We start from the raw sequence: 19,383 nt of genomic DNA on the forward strand, positions 1-19,383 counted from the left end.
TGTGAGGAAGAGAGCCATTGTAACATTATTATCCATTGCTAGTAAAGAAGTTATCATCTTCTCGTGGATGTAGGCATGTAGCCGAACTACGTATATCTTTACGTTTTGATTGGTTGTCTATTTCTTTTGTGTTTGTTTCCTCTTTCTTGTTTCGTGGGTTGCTTTTCGTTTCTACACGTCCCCTACTTTGATTGTTGAGGGCTTTGGCCATATGCAAACCACACCCTCATTTAAATTATGTTTAAAATTGTTGGTAAACTTTATATGGGGCTCCGCGCATGTATCAAAAAGAATGTGACTAGTTGAATGTTGAGAGCGCAAGAGAAATAGTGCTACTCCTTTTAGGACTAAATAGAAATTTTTTATATTTAAATATCAGTCTTTTTACAAATGACAAATGGGTTCAACTTTCCCTATGCAAATTTTTTTTTCACTACGACCTAGGCTCTTTTCAAAAAGAATTGATGGACCATAAAACAGACGTAAAGCCACTGAATGAGAAAGCATGGAAGTGTTTTCATCGTTGTTCTCGCAAAAAGACTTGGTTTTGGTTGTTGGAGAATGAGGTCGGTTCATTCACACAAGGTTCACTTTCAATTTCTCAGTATTTTATGAATGTAAAAAACATGTGTAATTAGATGAGCCAAGGATAGCTGATAGTTGTATACAGAGGATGTCACCCCTGACCTAAGACCAGCATTTAACGGATTTTTAACCACAATTTAAAATTGACACACAAAATCTATATTGGTCAAGTTAGAGAACTTTTTGGTGAATCAAGCAGCCCTTACCAGACAAATGATAGGGTGTTTACATGCGGAAAATCGAGAGGCATGAAAGGATTGATCTTTTCCTGTTTTCTTTTTTTTTGACAGAAATGAAAGGTTAGACCTTCTTTCACCTTTACTCATACGTTATGTGAATTGAATTTGAATATCGGTAATGAACAAGGTTCCGTCAAATTAGGGACTATAAAAGGTAGGCCTCACAACTTACTCCAATTGTCTGTCAACCGCACCAACTAAAACTATCCAAAAACTAAAAGGAAAGTTTTGGAAGAACTTGGAAAATAAGGAGAAAGATTTTCGAATGATATAGATAAAATAGATAATTAAGATAATAAATAAAACAAAGAGCCTTTTTTTTTGGGGTAATTTAGTGGAGAAAACAGGCTCCTATCTGTTTTTTCCAATAGATTAGAGAGTTACATTTTAAAAATATTAATTAGGGGTGTTAGCAATTTTTCAATAGATTAAAAAGTTGCATTTTGAAAATATTAATTAAGAGTGTCAGAATACCACGATGTAGTCACTTGGTGTGGAGATGCTATCGCCACTACCCAACCCCTTTCCTAAATAAAACAAAGAGAAGGAGCAATAAAGATTCCTAATGCCCATGAGTTGAGAGAAGGAGCAATAAAGATTCCTAATGCGCATCAGTTGACCCAGCCCCTTTCCTAAATAAAACTAAGAGAAGGAGCAATAAAGATTCCTAATGCGCATGAGTTTCGGAATTCTACTGTGCTATTCCTTTTTTATTTATTTATTTTGTTATTGTGGTCCTTTCATGGTGGTCTACTTTCTAGAAACTCACATCGTCATCAACATGACTAGTAACTTCTATTTTTTATCCCTTTTTCTTCGACTGTTGTTTGCTCAAGTTAGCCTTCTTTAAAGCACCGTACTTCAAGATGAAGGAACTAGATTTTGAGAGTGTGTAGGATAAGCTTTCAAAGCCATTTATTCACTCTTATTCTTTCATGTCCAGTTAAAATTTGTCTCTTTGATAGGTTAGAACCTGTCAAATATTAATGGAGTTACTCAAGTCAAGTTTTGCTTTGAGCTTACTCCGGTCAAAGTACTATTAAGTGGTCCGCAATTAGAGAAGCGGACCAGTCTGGTCTAGCCTTGTGGTTGTGATAGCGGATTTATGTCATTAGAATTGCATCAATTCGTCTAAATGGAATTTTGTTGTTTTAATATATATATATATATATAGATATATTATTTTATTTTATATATATATTATTTTATTTTTAAACAAACCCTCGCAGGATGAATAAGCATAAATATGAAAACATGTATGGCCTATTAAGATGATAGAAAATTTTATCAGGAGTAGACTATCTTATCTGAAATTACGTTAGTTGTTTGATATATATCTTGTATTATATATACATAATTAAATTATTCAACCTTTTTCAAGATTTTCAACTATTTTTTGTTATTTCTTTTAAAAACATGTGATTTCCCACAAATTATTTTAAATAAAAGAAAAATAGAAATAAACTTGGGGAACAACACAAATAACAGATAATTCATTATCAAAATTTAATTTATTAAATAATGAACTCTCGGTGATAAGCCTATACTGTGTGGGGGAGGGTTTGTACATCTTAAGCCCAAAAAAAGGCTTTAAGCCCAAATAAAGGCATTGTTGAGGTCCACACCGCCCAGACAAAATTTGAAATATCAAACCCCACATTTGATTTTCAGTAGCCACAATAAAACATATTATTCATAATATTGGCATAATTATAATCATTAAATAATTTTTTGGACTAGTTGGATTACATGCATTGCACATAGGACAAAATGATCATTCAAGCAAATGCTTATATAAATATGTAACATATGAATATTTTATTATCGTGATCTAGGTAGCTGATCAAGATAAAAATATTAATTATTATTTTTTAAATAATTAATTAGTTATAATACTATAATATCATATAAGTAAAAAAATTATATAAGGTTGCAACCTTAAAATGTAGAATTACATATGCACATAAAAATCTATCGGAGAATGTTGTAATGCATCTTGCAACACATTATCTAAATCGTCTATTTTCAAGATTTCCATATGTTTATAGATCTACTTGATTTTAATCATTTTTAGAATTTAAAATTTTATAATTAGATATGAAAATAGATTTTCAATCAATCCTATGAATTTTTTACATCAAAATTACATGTTATGATAAAATTTGGCGATGCGGCTTAATTGGATTGTCTAAGGTGGAACCTTACATAAACCACACCCATTATATAATCGTAATATAAAAATATAACATAATATAGAACAATATTCTAATATATTATTATTATGATATAATATAACATAATATTTTTAATATGTTGTTATAATATTCTATATAAAAATATAATATAATATAGAACAATATTCTAATATATTATTATTATGATATAATATAACATAATAAATATTGTATTATTATTATGAATATTATATTCATCATCATGGTCAAAATATTTTTCCAACTAATTAGAGTCGATTACATGAATCTTGGAACACTCTATTAAAAGTTATAACATCAATGAAGTTATAAGTTGTTATATCTTTTGTCGCTACTTCCAACCATTTTCTTTTGGGCTTACCCCTTTCTTTTTTTGAACCTTTCACTTGAACTAACTGCATGTCCTAACATGTGGTGTATTGAATCCGTACCACCTATGGCCAACCCATCTAAGTCTATTTTATCTCATCTTATCATTTATTGGTGCAACATCAAATTTTTTCTAAATGTATTCATTTCGAATATTTCCAATTCTTATCTTGCCACTCATCAATCTTCATCTCTACTACACTCACTTTAGGGGTATATTGTTTTTTGACGGCTCAACATTCCACCCCAAAAAGCAAAGCTGGTTTCATAGTTGTCCTATAAAATTTGGCTTTCAACTTCACTGGTATGCAGCAATCATATACCCCTCCACTGCACCCATCCGGCTCTAATTCTATATGCGACATCTTCCCCAATTTCTCCATTTTTCTAGATTGTTGACTCAAGCTATCGAAAGTGCGCACTTTTTTATATTTTCTAGTCATCAATCTTAACGACTTCCTCGTCTTTAATTTTATTATTACTAAACTTGCATTCTATATATTTTCATATAATAATAATATAATATTATTATATATTATATTATAATTTGTTATAATAATATTATAAATATTATATTATATATTATTCTTTAATTTTTAATAATTAAATATTGAACAAAATAAAAATAGAGGGACATATATGATCATTATTTAATTTAGAGAGATTTTTGGTATAGTGCATATCCGCATTACTGTTCCGTTGATTCATGTTAGTTTTATATTGTCCCTATCATCACTCTTGATCGACCCAAAGCCCTCAATGCCATGAACCTTGGTATCTCTCTCTGTTGATGATCTATCCCGCTCTCACTTCTCTATTAACAATCATGAATTGCATACAATTCTCTCTCTCTCTCCCCCCACTTTGAAAAACCCTTTGATTAATCATCTTGACATTAAGATATATCACCATGAAAAATAAAAAGATTTTAAGTCTCATAAATAATGCATTTTACACCATATTTTCTACACCGTCTATTTTCACGATTTTTATATGTTTATAGATCTACTTGATTTTTATCATTTTTTAAATTGAAAATTTTATAATTAGATATAAAATTAGATTTTGAGATAATCCTAAGAACATTTTACATCAAAATTATATGCCATGATAAAATTTGAAGGTACACCTTACCTTTAAAGCTATGGATGCATCCGTATGCCAATTGCACCCTTAAAAAAAAAAGGAAAAAACAATGTTGAGATAAAGGTGTACATAAACATCTCTGTCTCTCTTGTGCCTCTCTAATTAAGAAATGGAAAAAGCTGATGCAGGCCCATTAGCTCACAGCTATATATGAGCCCAACAACTCAAATTCAATCTGGGATGATCTAACGCCACGACCTTGCTTCGTATTTTAATTTTTTTTTCTACAAATAAAAATAGGTGAATCTAATAAAAATATCAAAAAAATAATTTGCAAGAAATACGTTGATCAAAATACCTCTGAAAATTTACAGGGGTATTTCGATCAATTTATTTATTGCGGATTATTTTTTTAATATTCTTATTAGGTGCGCCTTGATGAAAAAAAGATAGGCGCCTAAAATTTCATGTGATTTGGATTGATAGAAATGTAATTAAAATTAAACTACGAAATGAGGTTGTGACCGTCAGATCAGCCCAAATTGAAACTGGGCCGTTGGACTTATATGTAGATGTGAGCTAGTAGACCTACACCAGCCTTTATATATATATATATATATATATATATATATATATATATATATATGTGGAAAATACTACATAATGCCTATAGGCGAAAATGAACAGTGATTTTGCATATGCTCTTCACCGTCCAAAGTTCATCGCTCGGTCATAATTGTCCGGTAGTGTTTAGTTTTTTCATTTTTTTTTCTACTAACCAGAATTATCTAAAATTTGAAGCGTGTGTTCATCAAAAATAGAAGAATCTAATAAAAATATAAGAAAAATATTTCACAACATATAAATTGACCAAAATACCTCTAAAAATTTATGGGGGTATTTTGGTCAACTTATATTTTACGAAATATTTTTTTTCATATTTTTATTAGGTGCATCTCACTAATATGTACACACACTCCAAATTTCAAATCATTCTGATTTATAACAAAAAAAAAAAAAAATTGAAACACTAACATACAATCGTGACCGTGCAATGAACTTTAGAAGATGATGAGCATAGGCGAAATCACTGCTCATTTTCACCTATAGGCCTTTGGAAGACTTTTTTTATATATATATATATATATATATATATATATATATATACTTATTATAATAAAATAAATTTTATTGGTCTTTTATATATTATTATAATAAAAAAGGTTAAATTTTCATATTTTTCATATTTTAGATTGTCGATACTCTCTCTCTCGTGATTATTGGGCACAATAGGGGTTGAGTTGGGGTTAGGTCCCCATTTTAGGAGGTTTAAACCAAAAAATAGGGGAAAAAAATTTGGGTATGACTTGCATGTACAAGTATTAGGAAAGGGATGGATAAACAAAAACAAAAAAAAAGAACGCAAGATCTAATTGTTACCAACTTTAGGAGGTTTTAAAAACAATAGGACGAAACAATGTTGAGATAAGGAGGATATAGAAATCTCTCTCTTGTGCCTCTCTTAATGGAAATCTCTCATTAAGATATGGAAAGAATGTCATCTCTCTCTCTCAAATTAAGATATGGAAAAAATGTGGAGATAATCATTGATATGGAAATCTCTCTCGCTCATTAAAAATGGAAACTCAATCTTAGATATGGTATGCCTATCTTCTCTATCTTGAATTTTATTTTCTCTTATTTACATTATTATATAAGGAAAAAGTTTATGTAAGGTTGCAACCTTAAAATGTAGAATTACATATGCACCTCAAAAATCTATTAGAAAGGTTGTTTTAATGTTGAAAAACCCCCTACTTGATCATCTCGACATCAAGATGTATGGATATAAAAAAAAAAACGTTTTTGAGTCTCAGAAATAGTGCATCTTTCAACACATTTTCTAGGCCGCCATTTTCAAGATTTGCATAAGTTTATAGATCTCCTTGATTTAACTATTTTTGGAGTTTCAAATTTTCTAATTAGATATGAAAATAGATTTTAAGAAAATCCAAAGAATTTTTTACAACAAAATTACAAGTTATGATAAAATTTGGAGATGCGCCTTAATTGGATTGTTTAAGGTTGCAACCTTATAGAAACCACACCCATTATATAATAAGGCACAATAATTTTATGGGAAAAGTTTGTTTACGTTTGCATCAATGTAGAAATAGAGTTGCACTTCAAAATCTATCAGAAAAGGATGTTTTAATATCGAAAAACCCTCTAATTAATCATCTCAACATCGAGATGTATGAATATGAAAAAAAAAAACGATTTTGAGTCTCAAAAAAGGCGCATCTTGCAACACATTATCTAGACCGTCTATTTTCAAGATTCTCATATTTTTATAGATCTACTTGATTTTATCCATTTTTGGAGTATAAAATTTTATAATTAGATATGAAAATAGATTTTCAACTAATCCTAAAAAAAATTTACACCAAAATTACATGTTATACTAAAATTTGGAGGTGCACCTTAATTGGATTGTTTAAGGTGCAACCTTATAGAAACCACACCCTAATTTATTGCTCCTATATATTAATCAAATAGGTTAAATTTTCATATTTATCATATTTTAAATTGTCGATACTTTCTCCCTCTCTTGTTATTAGTTAGGCACAATAGGGATTGAATTGGGGATATGTACCCATTTTAGGAGGTTTGAAACAAAAAATAAAGGGAAAAAATAGGGATGACTTGCATGCAAAACTTTTAGAAAAATGTGTGATAAAAAATAAATAAATAAAATACACCGATCTAACTTTAGGAGGTTTTAAAAACAATTAAGAAGAAACAATGTTAGATAAGGAGGATCTAAAAATCTTTCTCTTTTGTGCCTCCCTAATTAAATATTAAAACAATATTAAGTTAACTATGGATATGGAAATCTCTTATTAAGATATGGAAAGATGGTTGATCTCTCTCTCCTTTTCTCTCAAATTTAGTTATCCTATAATATGGGTGTGTAGATTTCTCTCTCGTGCCCATTTACTCTCTCTTGTGAGTACACATTCTCTCTCATTTAGTTATCCTAAAATAAGTATATATTTTCTCTCTCTTCTCTTAAAGTTAGGAATGTATCCTACAATCTCTATAAACTTGGCGCCCTTTTTATGTTATGAGTAATTCAGTAAAAAATATGTCATCTACCCATAATAAAATAAAACTTACGGTGTCATGTTGTGGCGACCACCACCCTGACAACCTATCCTTGAGCCTATTCTTCCATTCCAATAATTTTATTTGATCAAATTGGCTTTTCCTTTCAAATTCTATTAGGCTGTACCAATTACTCCTTCGCTCTTATGTTGATATGTTAAAGCGCCTGCCGTTAACCACCAATGGCTTGACCCATTCTCCTTGTTTCTCTCTCTCTCTAGCATCATTTGGTCTTGCTCATGCTTCTCTTTTCCTCCATTGTCGCCTGCAATGCAGGTGCGGACTGGAAGAAGAGCTTAGGCCTAGGGAAAGAGAAGGTGAGTTATCTCCACTTCTACTTCCACGACATAGCGAGCGGTACTAAGAATGCGATGGCTTTGATTGTGGCCATGGCTGACACCACGATAACCTCTCCGACATTCTTCGGTATGTTGAACGTAGTAGATGACCCCCTGACTCAGGGCCCTGCCATAACTTCTAAGGTAATAGGGAGAATGCCGGGAATTTACGCCTTGGCATCTCAGCCTGAATTCAGCCTTTTCATGGGACTCAACTTTCTGTTCACGACCGGAGAGTTCAACGGAAGCACACTTACTATGATTGGGAGGAATCCCACTATGGAGAATGTAAGGGAGATGTCCATTGTGGGAGGGAGTGGAGCCTTTCGTCTTGCTCGTGGCTTTCTCCTCGCTAAGACCTACTCTGCGAACACGGTCACCAGGAGCTTTGTGGTCGAATGCGAATTCACAGTCATCCATTACTAGCTTGGCTCTATTCTGAGTTGTCAACCATTTTGTGAGTTTTGATTTCCACTTCAACCATTTTGTGATTCTTTATTCCCATAAACAGTAATTTGATTTTCATGTTTGTATGCTTGGTCGGAATGCGATGTCACAGTCATCCATTTCTAGCTCGGTTCTGTTTGAGATTTTAACCATTTTGTGATTTGTGATTCCCACGATAAATGATTTTCATGTTTGTGTGATTGTCCCCACCAATGGTTTAAAAATCGGATCGGTGATCGGGATCGGGCTTTCAAAAAACAGATCCGGATCGGCGAATCGGCGATCCGGATCGGGAATCTGGTGAATCGGTCAGAATAAAGTTTAAAAAAAATCCATTATAAATTATTAAAATTCATTATAAATATTGTTTTTTAGGAATTCAATAAGAAATGAGGGTACACCATTAAGAATTTTCATGTTTTTGAATCAATATGCGAATATTGATATGTTCTTTCCCTGCATGAACCGCCATTCAGCATTTAATTTACATCACACAAAAGGATAAACGTATAATTATCATGGAATAAGTATATCAACATACATGGACTACAATAAAGCATAAATTAGTAACATATGATCTAAAAATAAAATGATAGACGACGTTATTGTTCTTCTTGGTCAGGCTGGTGCCATTGATTGAATTCGTTTAACAATTCATTGATTCAATCTAAAAACGAATCATCGATATTAGCAGGCATCTGACTATTCCCAAATCCCTGAGTGTTAGTGTTTTGTTGTGTTCCCAATTTAAAATCCCCGAAGATTGTCCATCCTTCATGCTCACCTGCACTGTCGTGCTCATCCCTACAATGTTGCTGTTGGGACTCGATATGTGAATAATATGGCTGGGATGGGGTGGCCTCAGAATTATCATCTCTCTCATTTTCTCTTTGAATAATATGGATTAAAAAACAAACAAAACAAATTTTCAAAAAAATCGATCATGGATTAAAAAAAAAAAATCACAAATTTTCAAAAAATTCTGTCATGGATTACAAAAAAAATTCGATCATGGATTAAAAAAAAAAATCAAAAATTTTAAAAAAATTCTATCATGGATTACAAAAAAAAATTCGATCATGGATTAAAAAAAAAAAATCTCAAATTTTCAAAAAATTCAATCATGGATTACAAAAAATTCGATCATGGATTACATAAAATTTGATCATGGATTACATAAAATTCGATCATGGATTAAAAAAAAAGACAAACAGAAAAAAACAAAAAATTCAATCGTGGATTACAAAAAACGAAAAAAACAATTTGATCATGGATTACAAAAAATTCAATCATGGATTACAAAAAAATCTATCATGGGTTACAAAAAAGCAAAAAACAAAAAATTCGATCATGGATTACAAAAAAAAAAACAAACATTTCGATCATGGATTACAAAAAAAACAAACATTTTGATCATGTATTACAAAACATTCGATCATGGATTACAAAAAATTCTACCATGGGCTACAAAAAAAAAAAAAAACAAAACATTCGATCATGGATAACAAAAAAAAAAAACAATTCGATCAAGGATTACAAAAAAATCGATCAAGTATTACAAAAAAATCTATCATGGATTACAAAAAAAAAAAAAAAAAAATTTCGTATGGGACTCGTCGATTCACTGTACGGACTCTCGCCGATTCCGTACAGTGAGTCGGCAAGTCACTGTACAAAATCGTCCGGTTCTCTCTAGAACCGGACGATTCCCGTTTTTTTTGCCGATTCGATCCGTCCATGGCGATTCTCGAGTCGAACTGGGCGAGTCCGGTTCGACTCGGCGTTTTTTAAACACTGGTCCCCACCATGAGCTCAAGCTTTTGGAACGGGAATCGATGCCATTTGTTAAAGAAAACAAGTAATAAGGACCATTGTGTCTCCATTCCTTTAATCTCATAAAAAAAAAGATAGAAAAGTATACAATGAGATCAATAATTTTTGGTATAAGGCAGTCTATGTTAATCTTGGATGTGAAATTCCGTATTTATTTCATTAATCAAACTCAAAGTTTGAAAAAAAAAAATTGAATTTTGTGACACATCCAAACTGTAATATTTCACATGGGATGGTTATAAATAATTGTGACCTTTGTATTAATGGAAAAAGGCCTCATTGTACACTCCCTAATAACAATCCTTGTTAAATTTTCGGCGGAGCAAATTGTACTTCTTCTACATTGGCTAAGAGACAAATTAAGAGTATCTTCTCAAAATGAATTTTAGAATCCACTTTCTAACTATTAGATAGGGCTTTTTTTTCTTGAGTGATTTACGTACGAATCTTAAAATTTAGGTAAAGTACGAAATGTGAGGAAATTACAAAGAAAGTCGGTCAATCTATAATTTTTTATTTTTTCAAAATTGCCCTTTGATCAACCCAAATTTTTATTTTTTATTTTGGCACTATCCTACTAACGAAAAAAATAAAAAATAAAATAAAATTTGTGTTGATCAAAGGGTAATTTTGAAAAAAATAAAAAAAGTAGGTTGATCAACGTCCTTTGTAATTTATGCCAATAAATGGAACATTTTGTATTTTACCTAAAATTGTAGAGTCTACATATATCACTCTTTTTTCTTTTAAAACAAAAAGATGATGTGATTTAGGGTTACTGAGATCTGACCAACTTTCTCTTATTCCATCTTGAGAATTATTTTTACGCACATCCATAGGGTAAGAATTTCTTTTAATTTTTCCTTTTTTCGAATTGGTCATTAAGTTGAGGAGGTTACGTCGCCTATATTTCAAATTATAAATACTATTTGGTCGCGCATTTATTCGGATACAATCGTCTCCTAAACCCATTTTAAAGATTTATTTGGATTCAAATATTGCACGACTTTGAACGTCACCACCATGATTGAATCTTAATAAACAAAAATAAATAAATTTCATGTACCTTAAGATAGTGCATTCCAAACTTGATTTTTTTTCATAGTTCATTAGACCTACACTAACTTTTTTTTATATAAAAAGAGGAACAATTATTTCATGCTGGTTGGACCACATTTTAACAATATGCGGTTCACAGATATAAAGTATCCCTATTAAAGATGGATGCAAATAGGTGGTCCATTTAAAAATATTTGTAACTAGCGATCCAAATATTTTTAATATAATTATTATTTTTAGTTTTCAAAATTTATTTATTTTTTAATATTCATGATCTCCATGTTAAAGATCATATATCTTTTAAAATTAGGATCAAATTATGTTTAAAAAATATATTTATTGCCAATCCCGCATTTCTGTGGGCTTGGCCGCAAGCTAACCATGTCCTAAAATGAAAGATCTACTAACATTGGAGTGACTTAAAAAAAAATATCATATTCTGACTCCATAAAAAATAAGGGGGCGGACTTTGTGGATCCCACGATCCGCATTAAATTCTTACCCTGATTTATCTTTTTATTTCTTTTATAAATTGTATATATATTGCAATTAATTTTCCCAACTGGACATACATTTCTTAACATGTCTCTACCTTCCATGTTATACTCTAATGTGAAGGCTTCCATCATCTGTATACATATGGTACCAAAAAGAATAATGTCACCAAAGATAATGAATAAAATAACATCTTCTATTAATAAATTAAATTATTCAAGGCAGCTTATAACATCATCAAATATTGTAATGTTGTCATCTTCGTCGTGTAGCTCATATTATATATTTCCATGACTTAATAGGTGGTTATCAAAGAAAGAAAAGGTCAAGATTACAAAATTGATCACATGGGACTCTAATGACTTTGTAGCAATTTGTTTTTTTTTTTTTTTTTAATGGGTAGTTAAGCAATAAGAAACGAATTTGAAGACAGCAAAAGTGCCAAGCACAAGGGTCTATATAATGATCTAAATGGCGTCTGGTGACCATCATATGCTTTCTATTAAGATATGGGAAAACTATCTAGTGACAATTCAGGAACCTTGTCTAGTATAGAGGATAAAAACCTAGGTATGGACAAATAAAGAGAAAGAAAAATAGTGTAGAAAATTAAAAGAAACAAATTACCAAGATTTATGTGATTTGGCAATTGCTTGCGTCTGCAGGGCTTCAAATTTCTCTTCCATTAATATGAAAAGGGAAAATTTTATATAGAGCCGAGGCTCAAAACAATAAAATAAAGCCTACCTCAAAAATTTCACTAAAAGATGTTGTTTTGATGCCCAAATATCCTCAAATTATCATCTAGACATCAAGATGCATGACATGAGAAAAATTTGGATTTCAAGTTTTGAAAATAGTATATTTTTTTAAGTATTTTTTTATCGTCAATTTTCAAGATTTTCAAGTTTTTATAGGTCCGTCGATCTAAACTATTTTTTAAGCTTTAAACTTTATAATTAACTATAAAAATATATTTTACGGCTATCACAATGCAAGTATGGAGAAGACAAGGTTTTACAATTTTTCTCTCACAAGCCCCAGTACAGGATTTTTATCTCTTTAGAACACCTATTTGAGGACTAAAAAAAAGTATTGTATACTATGAGACCATTTATTTTTTATATAAAGAGGTGATAATCATTTTTAACCATTAGATGTGAATGAAATTGCGTCACAACATTCAATAAAGTTTATTTTGAACTTTGTGTTTAAATAATGACACATCCTCAACAATCCAATTTAAAATCTAAATGTCAATGATGAATGTGACCTCTTTATAGAATAAATAAATAGAAAAGTATAGAATGCGACCATTTACCTTTGGTACAAGGTAGTCACAATTAATCTTAACCATTGGAGGTGAAATTGGGTGGTTGTATTTATTCCATTGGCCAAGTTCAAACTTCAAAAGAAATTTGTCCAACTCTGTGACACACCCAAACTATCAAATTTCACATCGGATGGTTGTAAGTAATTATGACCACCTTGTATCAAAGATAAATGGCCTCATTGTATACAATCCCAAAATAAATAGTCTCATGATGTACATTACCCTAAATAGCCTCATCCTTCACTCTCTATTTTTCCATTGAACTAATTTTCGCTCAATAAAACTTGATTTATAAAGAGGAAACCCCCAAGGACCACATGTGAGGCCCACCGACCATCTTACTATTGCATTAATTGCAACAAGCATTTCCCTTCTTTTCTAAATTTTTTAGATGGGCTTCTTATCATTAGATAAACAAAGTTAAAAAACAAAAAAAGATTTTAAATTGATAAGGCTAATATCTTAAAATTCACCAAATGAATGGTCTAGATTCGTTATTGGAGGGAACTCATTTTGGCCATATCTAGGATTCAAATTGAACTTTTTTTTGGGGAGGATTGATTATTGAGATAACGAGAGTGTGTGTGTAAAATCTTGGGTCCTACAAATACCACAAAGATAGTTTTCTAGAAGTCTAGGATACAAGGATACAACCGTTGCATTCGATCACTACCTTATCTATATATATATATATATATATATATATATATATATATATATATATATATATATATATATATATATATATATATATATATATATATATATATATATGGAAAAGTCTTCCTAACGCCTATAGGTGAAAATGAATAGTGATTTTTCCTACCCTCATCACCGTCCAAATTTCATCGCGTGGTCACAATTGTCCTATAGTGTTTTATTGTTTATTTGTTTTTTATAAATCGAAATGACTTGAAATTTGGACGGTATGCATATCTTACTATGGTGCATCTAATAAAAATATAAAAATAATTATCCGTAAAATAATTTGACCAAAATACCCCTGAAAAATTTCAAGGGTATTTTGATAAATTGTTTTCATGTAAAATATTTATTTTTATATTTTTAGAAGATTCCACTATTTTTTATGAATACACGCTCCAAAATTCAGGTCATTCCAATTTGTAAATAATAATAATAATAGTAAAATACTACCGGACAATCGTGACTGCATGATGAACTTTGGACGGTGATAGGGGTAGACGAAATCACTGTTCATTTTTGCCTATAGGCATTGGGTAGCGTTTTTCTATATATATATATATAGAGAGAGAGAGAGAGAGAGAGAGAGAGAAGAAAAGTCTTACAAATGCCTATAGCAGATTTTGAATACTGTTTCGCCCCGCCACGGACTTGTTATGTATGTGCCGGTTTATTGAATGGAGCTGCAATGGATGACACGTGGTCCGTAGCAATTTTTGTGTGTTTTTTTACCGCCACAGACATAACCGCCACGGACATACTATGTCCGTGACATGTTACCGACACAAACAGGCTAGATCTATGACAGTCTTTAACCTTGACTGTCCGAAAAAATTAGATGCGAGCCTAGACAAAAACACTGTTTATTTATGCATATAAACATTGCATGGTGGCTTCCATATATATATATATATATTCGAATGTTGAGGATATTATTAGAGCACCATAGCGGAAGACTATTGGAAGTACAATAGAAGCTGCACCGAAAATGAATCTATACCATTTTAACAGCAAAATAAAAAGAAAAAGTTCGGATGCTGAGAAAACCCGTTTAAAAAGTATTGTGTTGGTAACTTGTTTGGTATTTAGATATAATTTATAGAGGCTGCAGTTTGTATAGAGCCGAGGCTCTAAACAATCAAAGTAAAACACACTTTATATAGTGTCGAGAAATGTAGTTTCAATATTGGAAATCTTTGTGATAGCCTTAAAATATATTTTTATCTCTCATTCTAAAATTTAAAGCTTCAAAAACAATGCGGATCAAGCAGATATATGAAAACTTGAAAATCTTGAAAATTGATGGTCCAAAAATGCGTTAAAAGATGCACAATTTCCAAAACTTGAAATCCATTTTATTCTCATATGCATGTATCCTAATGTCGTGATAATCAATTTAAAGATATTTGGACATCAAAATAATCGCTTCTACTAAAGTTTTTGAGGTGGGCTCTAATTTGATGGTTTAGAGCCTCGGCTCTATATAAACTTTTTAAAAAGATTGAATCAGGATCGATTTGACGATCATGAATGTCTGGTAGTGTTTGAATTTTAATTTCTTTTTCTATAATCCAAATCATTTGAAATTTTAGGCGTGTGTTCTTCTCATCAAGCCGCACCAAATAAAAATATAAAAATAATAATAATTCTGAAAGATAAATTTGACCAACATACCCCCGAAACTTTACGGGAGTATTTTGGTCAATGTTTTTCATGTAAATATTTTTTTGATATTTTTCGAAGATTCACCTATTTTTTATGAACACATAAATTTCAAGTGATTTGGATTTGAAGTAAAAATATTAAAACTAAAATACTATTGGGCATCCGTGATCTTCAGATCGGCCCAAATTCAATTTGGGTCGTTGGGCTTATTTTTACTTGTGAGCCTACTGGCTCACAAGATTATTTTCCATATATATATATATATATATATATATATATATATATATATATATATATATATATATATATATATATATATATATATATATATATATATATATATATATATATATATATATATATATATATATATATATATATATATATATATATATATAATACAAATTACATTAGAAATGAAATATAAATAAATAAAATGCGTACAATATAATACAAATATTAGTAAATAATGTAAGTATAAATTAATAATGTAAATATAAATATAAATATAATATATAATATATAATATATAATAATATAATATAATAATATAATGTAGTATATAAACTAATATATAGTATAATATATTATTTATGCAAAATGTTGTTTATATATAAGATATTTATATAGATATTAAATATAAATATATTATTATATATAATATATTATATTGTAAATAGTGAATAGTGGGCCCACGTGTGAAAATAAAAACACATGAAATATTCCCCACCTCAAGAGGTGAAGTTTTGTTTTACCATGAATTATACTGTTTCATAGTAAAATGTTTTACAATGGGATCTATTTACATATGCATTACGCACCAAACAAGCATATGAAATGCAGTTTTTAAGTGAAAATATTTTTTGAAAAATATTTATGCACGAACCAAATGCGCCCTTATGGATGTGACGTGCCTCTGCTTGTGGGAAGGGAGGAGAGATGGGGGGAGAGAGAAAGTTATGGGTTGTAGATCCTTTTCTTTTGAGATAGAAGAACGACTCTAAGAGAGAGAACCCAAGATAGGGAAAAAGCATCTCACAAAGAAAAGAGTCCAATAGAAAGGCTTTTAGAAGAAGACGAAGAGACTTGTAGCCTAAAAGAACTTGAACTTGCCTTTTAGAAGAAAGTTCTAGTTCATTATTTTTAGTTGATTTTTCATCTCTTTCTCATATGGACATAACCTAAAAGGGGAATCACCTAAATCTTAGGTTCAATGAAGTATTTGTTTATTTTGTTTTATTTCATGTTTCTTCACTCATACACATATACGTAAGTGTTTCGTGTTTTTGTTCTATGAAAATACATGTACCATTGTGCGCATGGCATATGAAAATGTTACTGCAGATATTTAAAATGTGACTTCATATCTTCAATATCCAAAATCAAAATGGTGGCAATTTGGCAATAAGAAAAGAGTGGAAAAGACAGCGCTTGTAAAATAGAAAAATTTTGGGAAATTTTTTTAATTTTACTCTTTCTTAAAGTTTCTTGTATTTGTTGTTCGTTAACTTTCGTACTTTAATTCAATATTTTAAAACCTTTTGTTTGATTTTTCTTAAACCCTAGTAGAACATTTATTCTATTCTGTTTAGTTTAATTTTGGTTCCCAAACAATTTACAATCATCTCCTAGATGTTGTGAATCGAGAAATATATTGCATACTCTATCGGTTAAAACCAAGAGAATAATTTGTCAAATACATAAAGTATAGTCAACTCCTAAAGAATAGCCATCATAAATACTTTTGGGATAGAAAACCACAATGTGGTAACTAGGTACGGTGGTGCGAAGTGCAAGGGGAAAGATACGAACTACAATATGGATGGGTAATGGAGGCATGGTGGAATGGTTTTTAAACATTGAAACAACATTTTCCGATGAATTTTTAGGCGCATCTTTAAACTTGCAACCTAATATAAACTTGATAATGGGGTTGGTCTCATGGTGGTAGCATCACTTGAGTTTAGGTTTCCATTCTTACTTAACACATTAAAAATCCACTAACGATTTCAAAAATCCGGTAGGGCCTCCTCATCCCCACTGAAAATTACCCATAAAAGAAAACTAATATAAACGTCTTCCTAAAAATAGTCTTATTTGGACTGTACATTTCCATTCCAATGTTAGCTCTCCCCTGCACAAATTTTGTAGCTCTAAATTTTAAATTAATTTCCTAAACTTCAAGCACTAAACAAACTCAACACAATTTTATCTTAATGTCCTCCACATTGCCTGTATGAAATTTCATGATACATTTTTAAACAAAATTGATCCACTCCCTACCAGACTCTGGACGACAGGATGGTCTAGACATGAAAGTTAGAAGTCTTCCATTACTAAGCCATGCCATATAATTTCCTACAAAATAAATAATAAAATATCAACATATCAAAGTCCAAAAAAAATATACTCACTTGCATATCTCAAACACCAGGTGAACGAGTGGAAGGAAGCACAATGGTTGAGATTTCATAAGGCCATATCCAACAGTAAAAAATCAGTCTCATATTCTTTTATTTTTATTTCAATAATATCTTTATCTGAATTTTGGGTTTATTTTTATTTCAATAATATTTTTATCTGAATTTTGGGTTGTAGATGTAGTTTTATAAATATAACTAAATAAAAATGATTAAAAAGTTTGAGTGGAAAATAACTAAAATACCCCTAAATTTATTTTATCCATATTTCTTATTGAAAATAGTTTGTATTAATTCTAATTATAAAAATGCAGTTATATCCTGAAGTCCATATTAATATCACTTATAAATAAAAATTAAAAATAAAAACTAAAATTCAGTTTTGGCCCTTGGAGGAGGAGGGTTGAATCTGAACAATCCACATGTGGACGCATTACCAACCCTTTTCCCAAATATAATAAAGGAGTTTTCAGGTTGGTACATGTATAAAAGAAAGTACCTTCATCAAGAATCTCACTCAATTTTCCATAAATCCAAGATGAGAGAGAACACAGCATTAGCCACTGGCATGGTCTCATTGCTGCTTTTATTCTCCTCCATGCCCATTTGTCAAGCAAAGCTACGTTTGGGTGAACCAAAAGTGAGCTGCATCGAATTCTACTTACACGACCTCCTTGTCGCAGAGAAGCCTACGGCAGTGATCGTGGCCGAAGCCAACATGGCAAAAGCCTCGCCCACTCTCTTTGGCGAGGTTGTCGTTGTGGACAACCCCTTGACTAAAGGGCTGGTGCTCACATCCAAGGTTATTGGTAAGGCGCAAGGCCTGCATGCATACTCATCCCAAAGTGAGCTCAGTTTGATCGAGGCCATGAATTTTGTATTCACAGATGTCAAGTTCAATAGTAGCACTCTCACTGTGATGGGGAGGAACCCAGTTCTGCATAAGGTGAGGGAGTTGTCTATTATTGGAGGTAGTGGAGCTTTCCGCCTGGCTTGTGGCTACATTCTTAAACAAACCTACTCCGTGGATTTAACAACTCAGAATGCTGTAGTCCACTACAATGTAACCGTTCTCCACTACTAAGGAATTCTCAGTTCTATCTCATTTTTGAATGATTCTATGACTAGTGAAAATTTCCTTGTTGTTTTAAAAATGTTGTTTCACTTTGAAGCAAAGCCTTTATTTGAGAGTGCCATGCAATTGTAATATGTGCGGATGGGCATATGGAGTGATTAAAGGAAACTAGGGTTCATGTCTATCATACATGAAGGAAGGTATTGCTTGTGCACATAGTGCTGATGTAATTGGATCAAACTAGACTCCGAACTGGTTTGGTCCAATAAAACCCAGATCTTAAAAACACATTTGAATATTGTAATTTTCGAACTAAATCTCTTGGTTTTCTTTTTAACTCGTTTTCATCCAACAAG

The 19,383-nt window shown here is 31.1% G+C and overlaps 1 protein-coding gene and 1 non-coding gene across 2 annotated transcripts; both read left to right on the forward strand.

The window, feature by feature from the left end:
• The first annotated feature begins 7,821 nt into the window (after positions 1-7,821).
• Positions 7,822-8,645, forward strand: LOC18441654 (dirigent protein 22). Its single transcript, XR_016040290.1, has one exon. It is a non-coding gene; the product is annotated as a dirigent protein 22 (transcript).
• Positions 8,646-18,490: 9,845 nt separating this feature from the next.
• Positions 18,491-19,036, forward strand: LOC18441653 (dirigent protein 22). Its single transcript, XM_006851879.2, has one exon. It carries the CDS (start codon positions 18,491-18,493, stop codon positions 19,034-19,036), a length of 546 nt encoding a protein of 181 aa, XP_006851941.1.
• The last annotated feature ends 347 nt before the right edge of the window (positions 19,037-19,383 follow it).

The sequence above is a fragment of the Amborella trichopoda genome, chromosome 9 (assembly GCF_054954075.1).
Source record: "Amborella trichopoda isolate Santa Cruz 75 chromosome 9, AtrichopodaSantaCruz75HAP2 v2.0, whole genome shotgun sequence".
Classification (NCBI taxonomy): Eukaryota; Viridiplantae; Streptophyta; class Magnoliopsida; order Amborellales; family Amborellaceae; genus Amborella; species Amborella trichopoda.

Bases quoted from the DNA above. Each gene is read 5' to 3' on its own strand.
- LOC18441653 (XM_006851879.2), top strand. From the start codon at position 18,491: ATGAGAGAGAACACAGCATTAGCCACTGGCATGGTCTCATTGCTGCTT.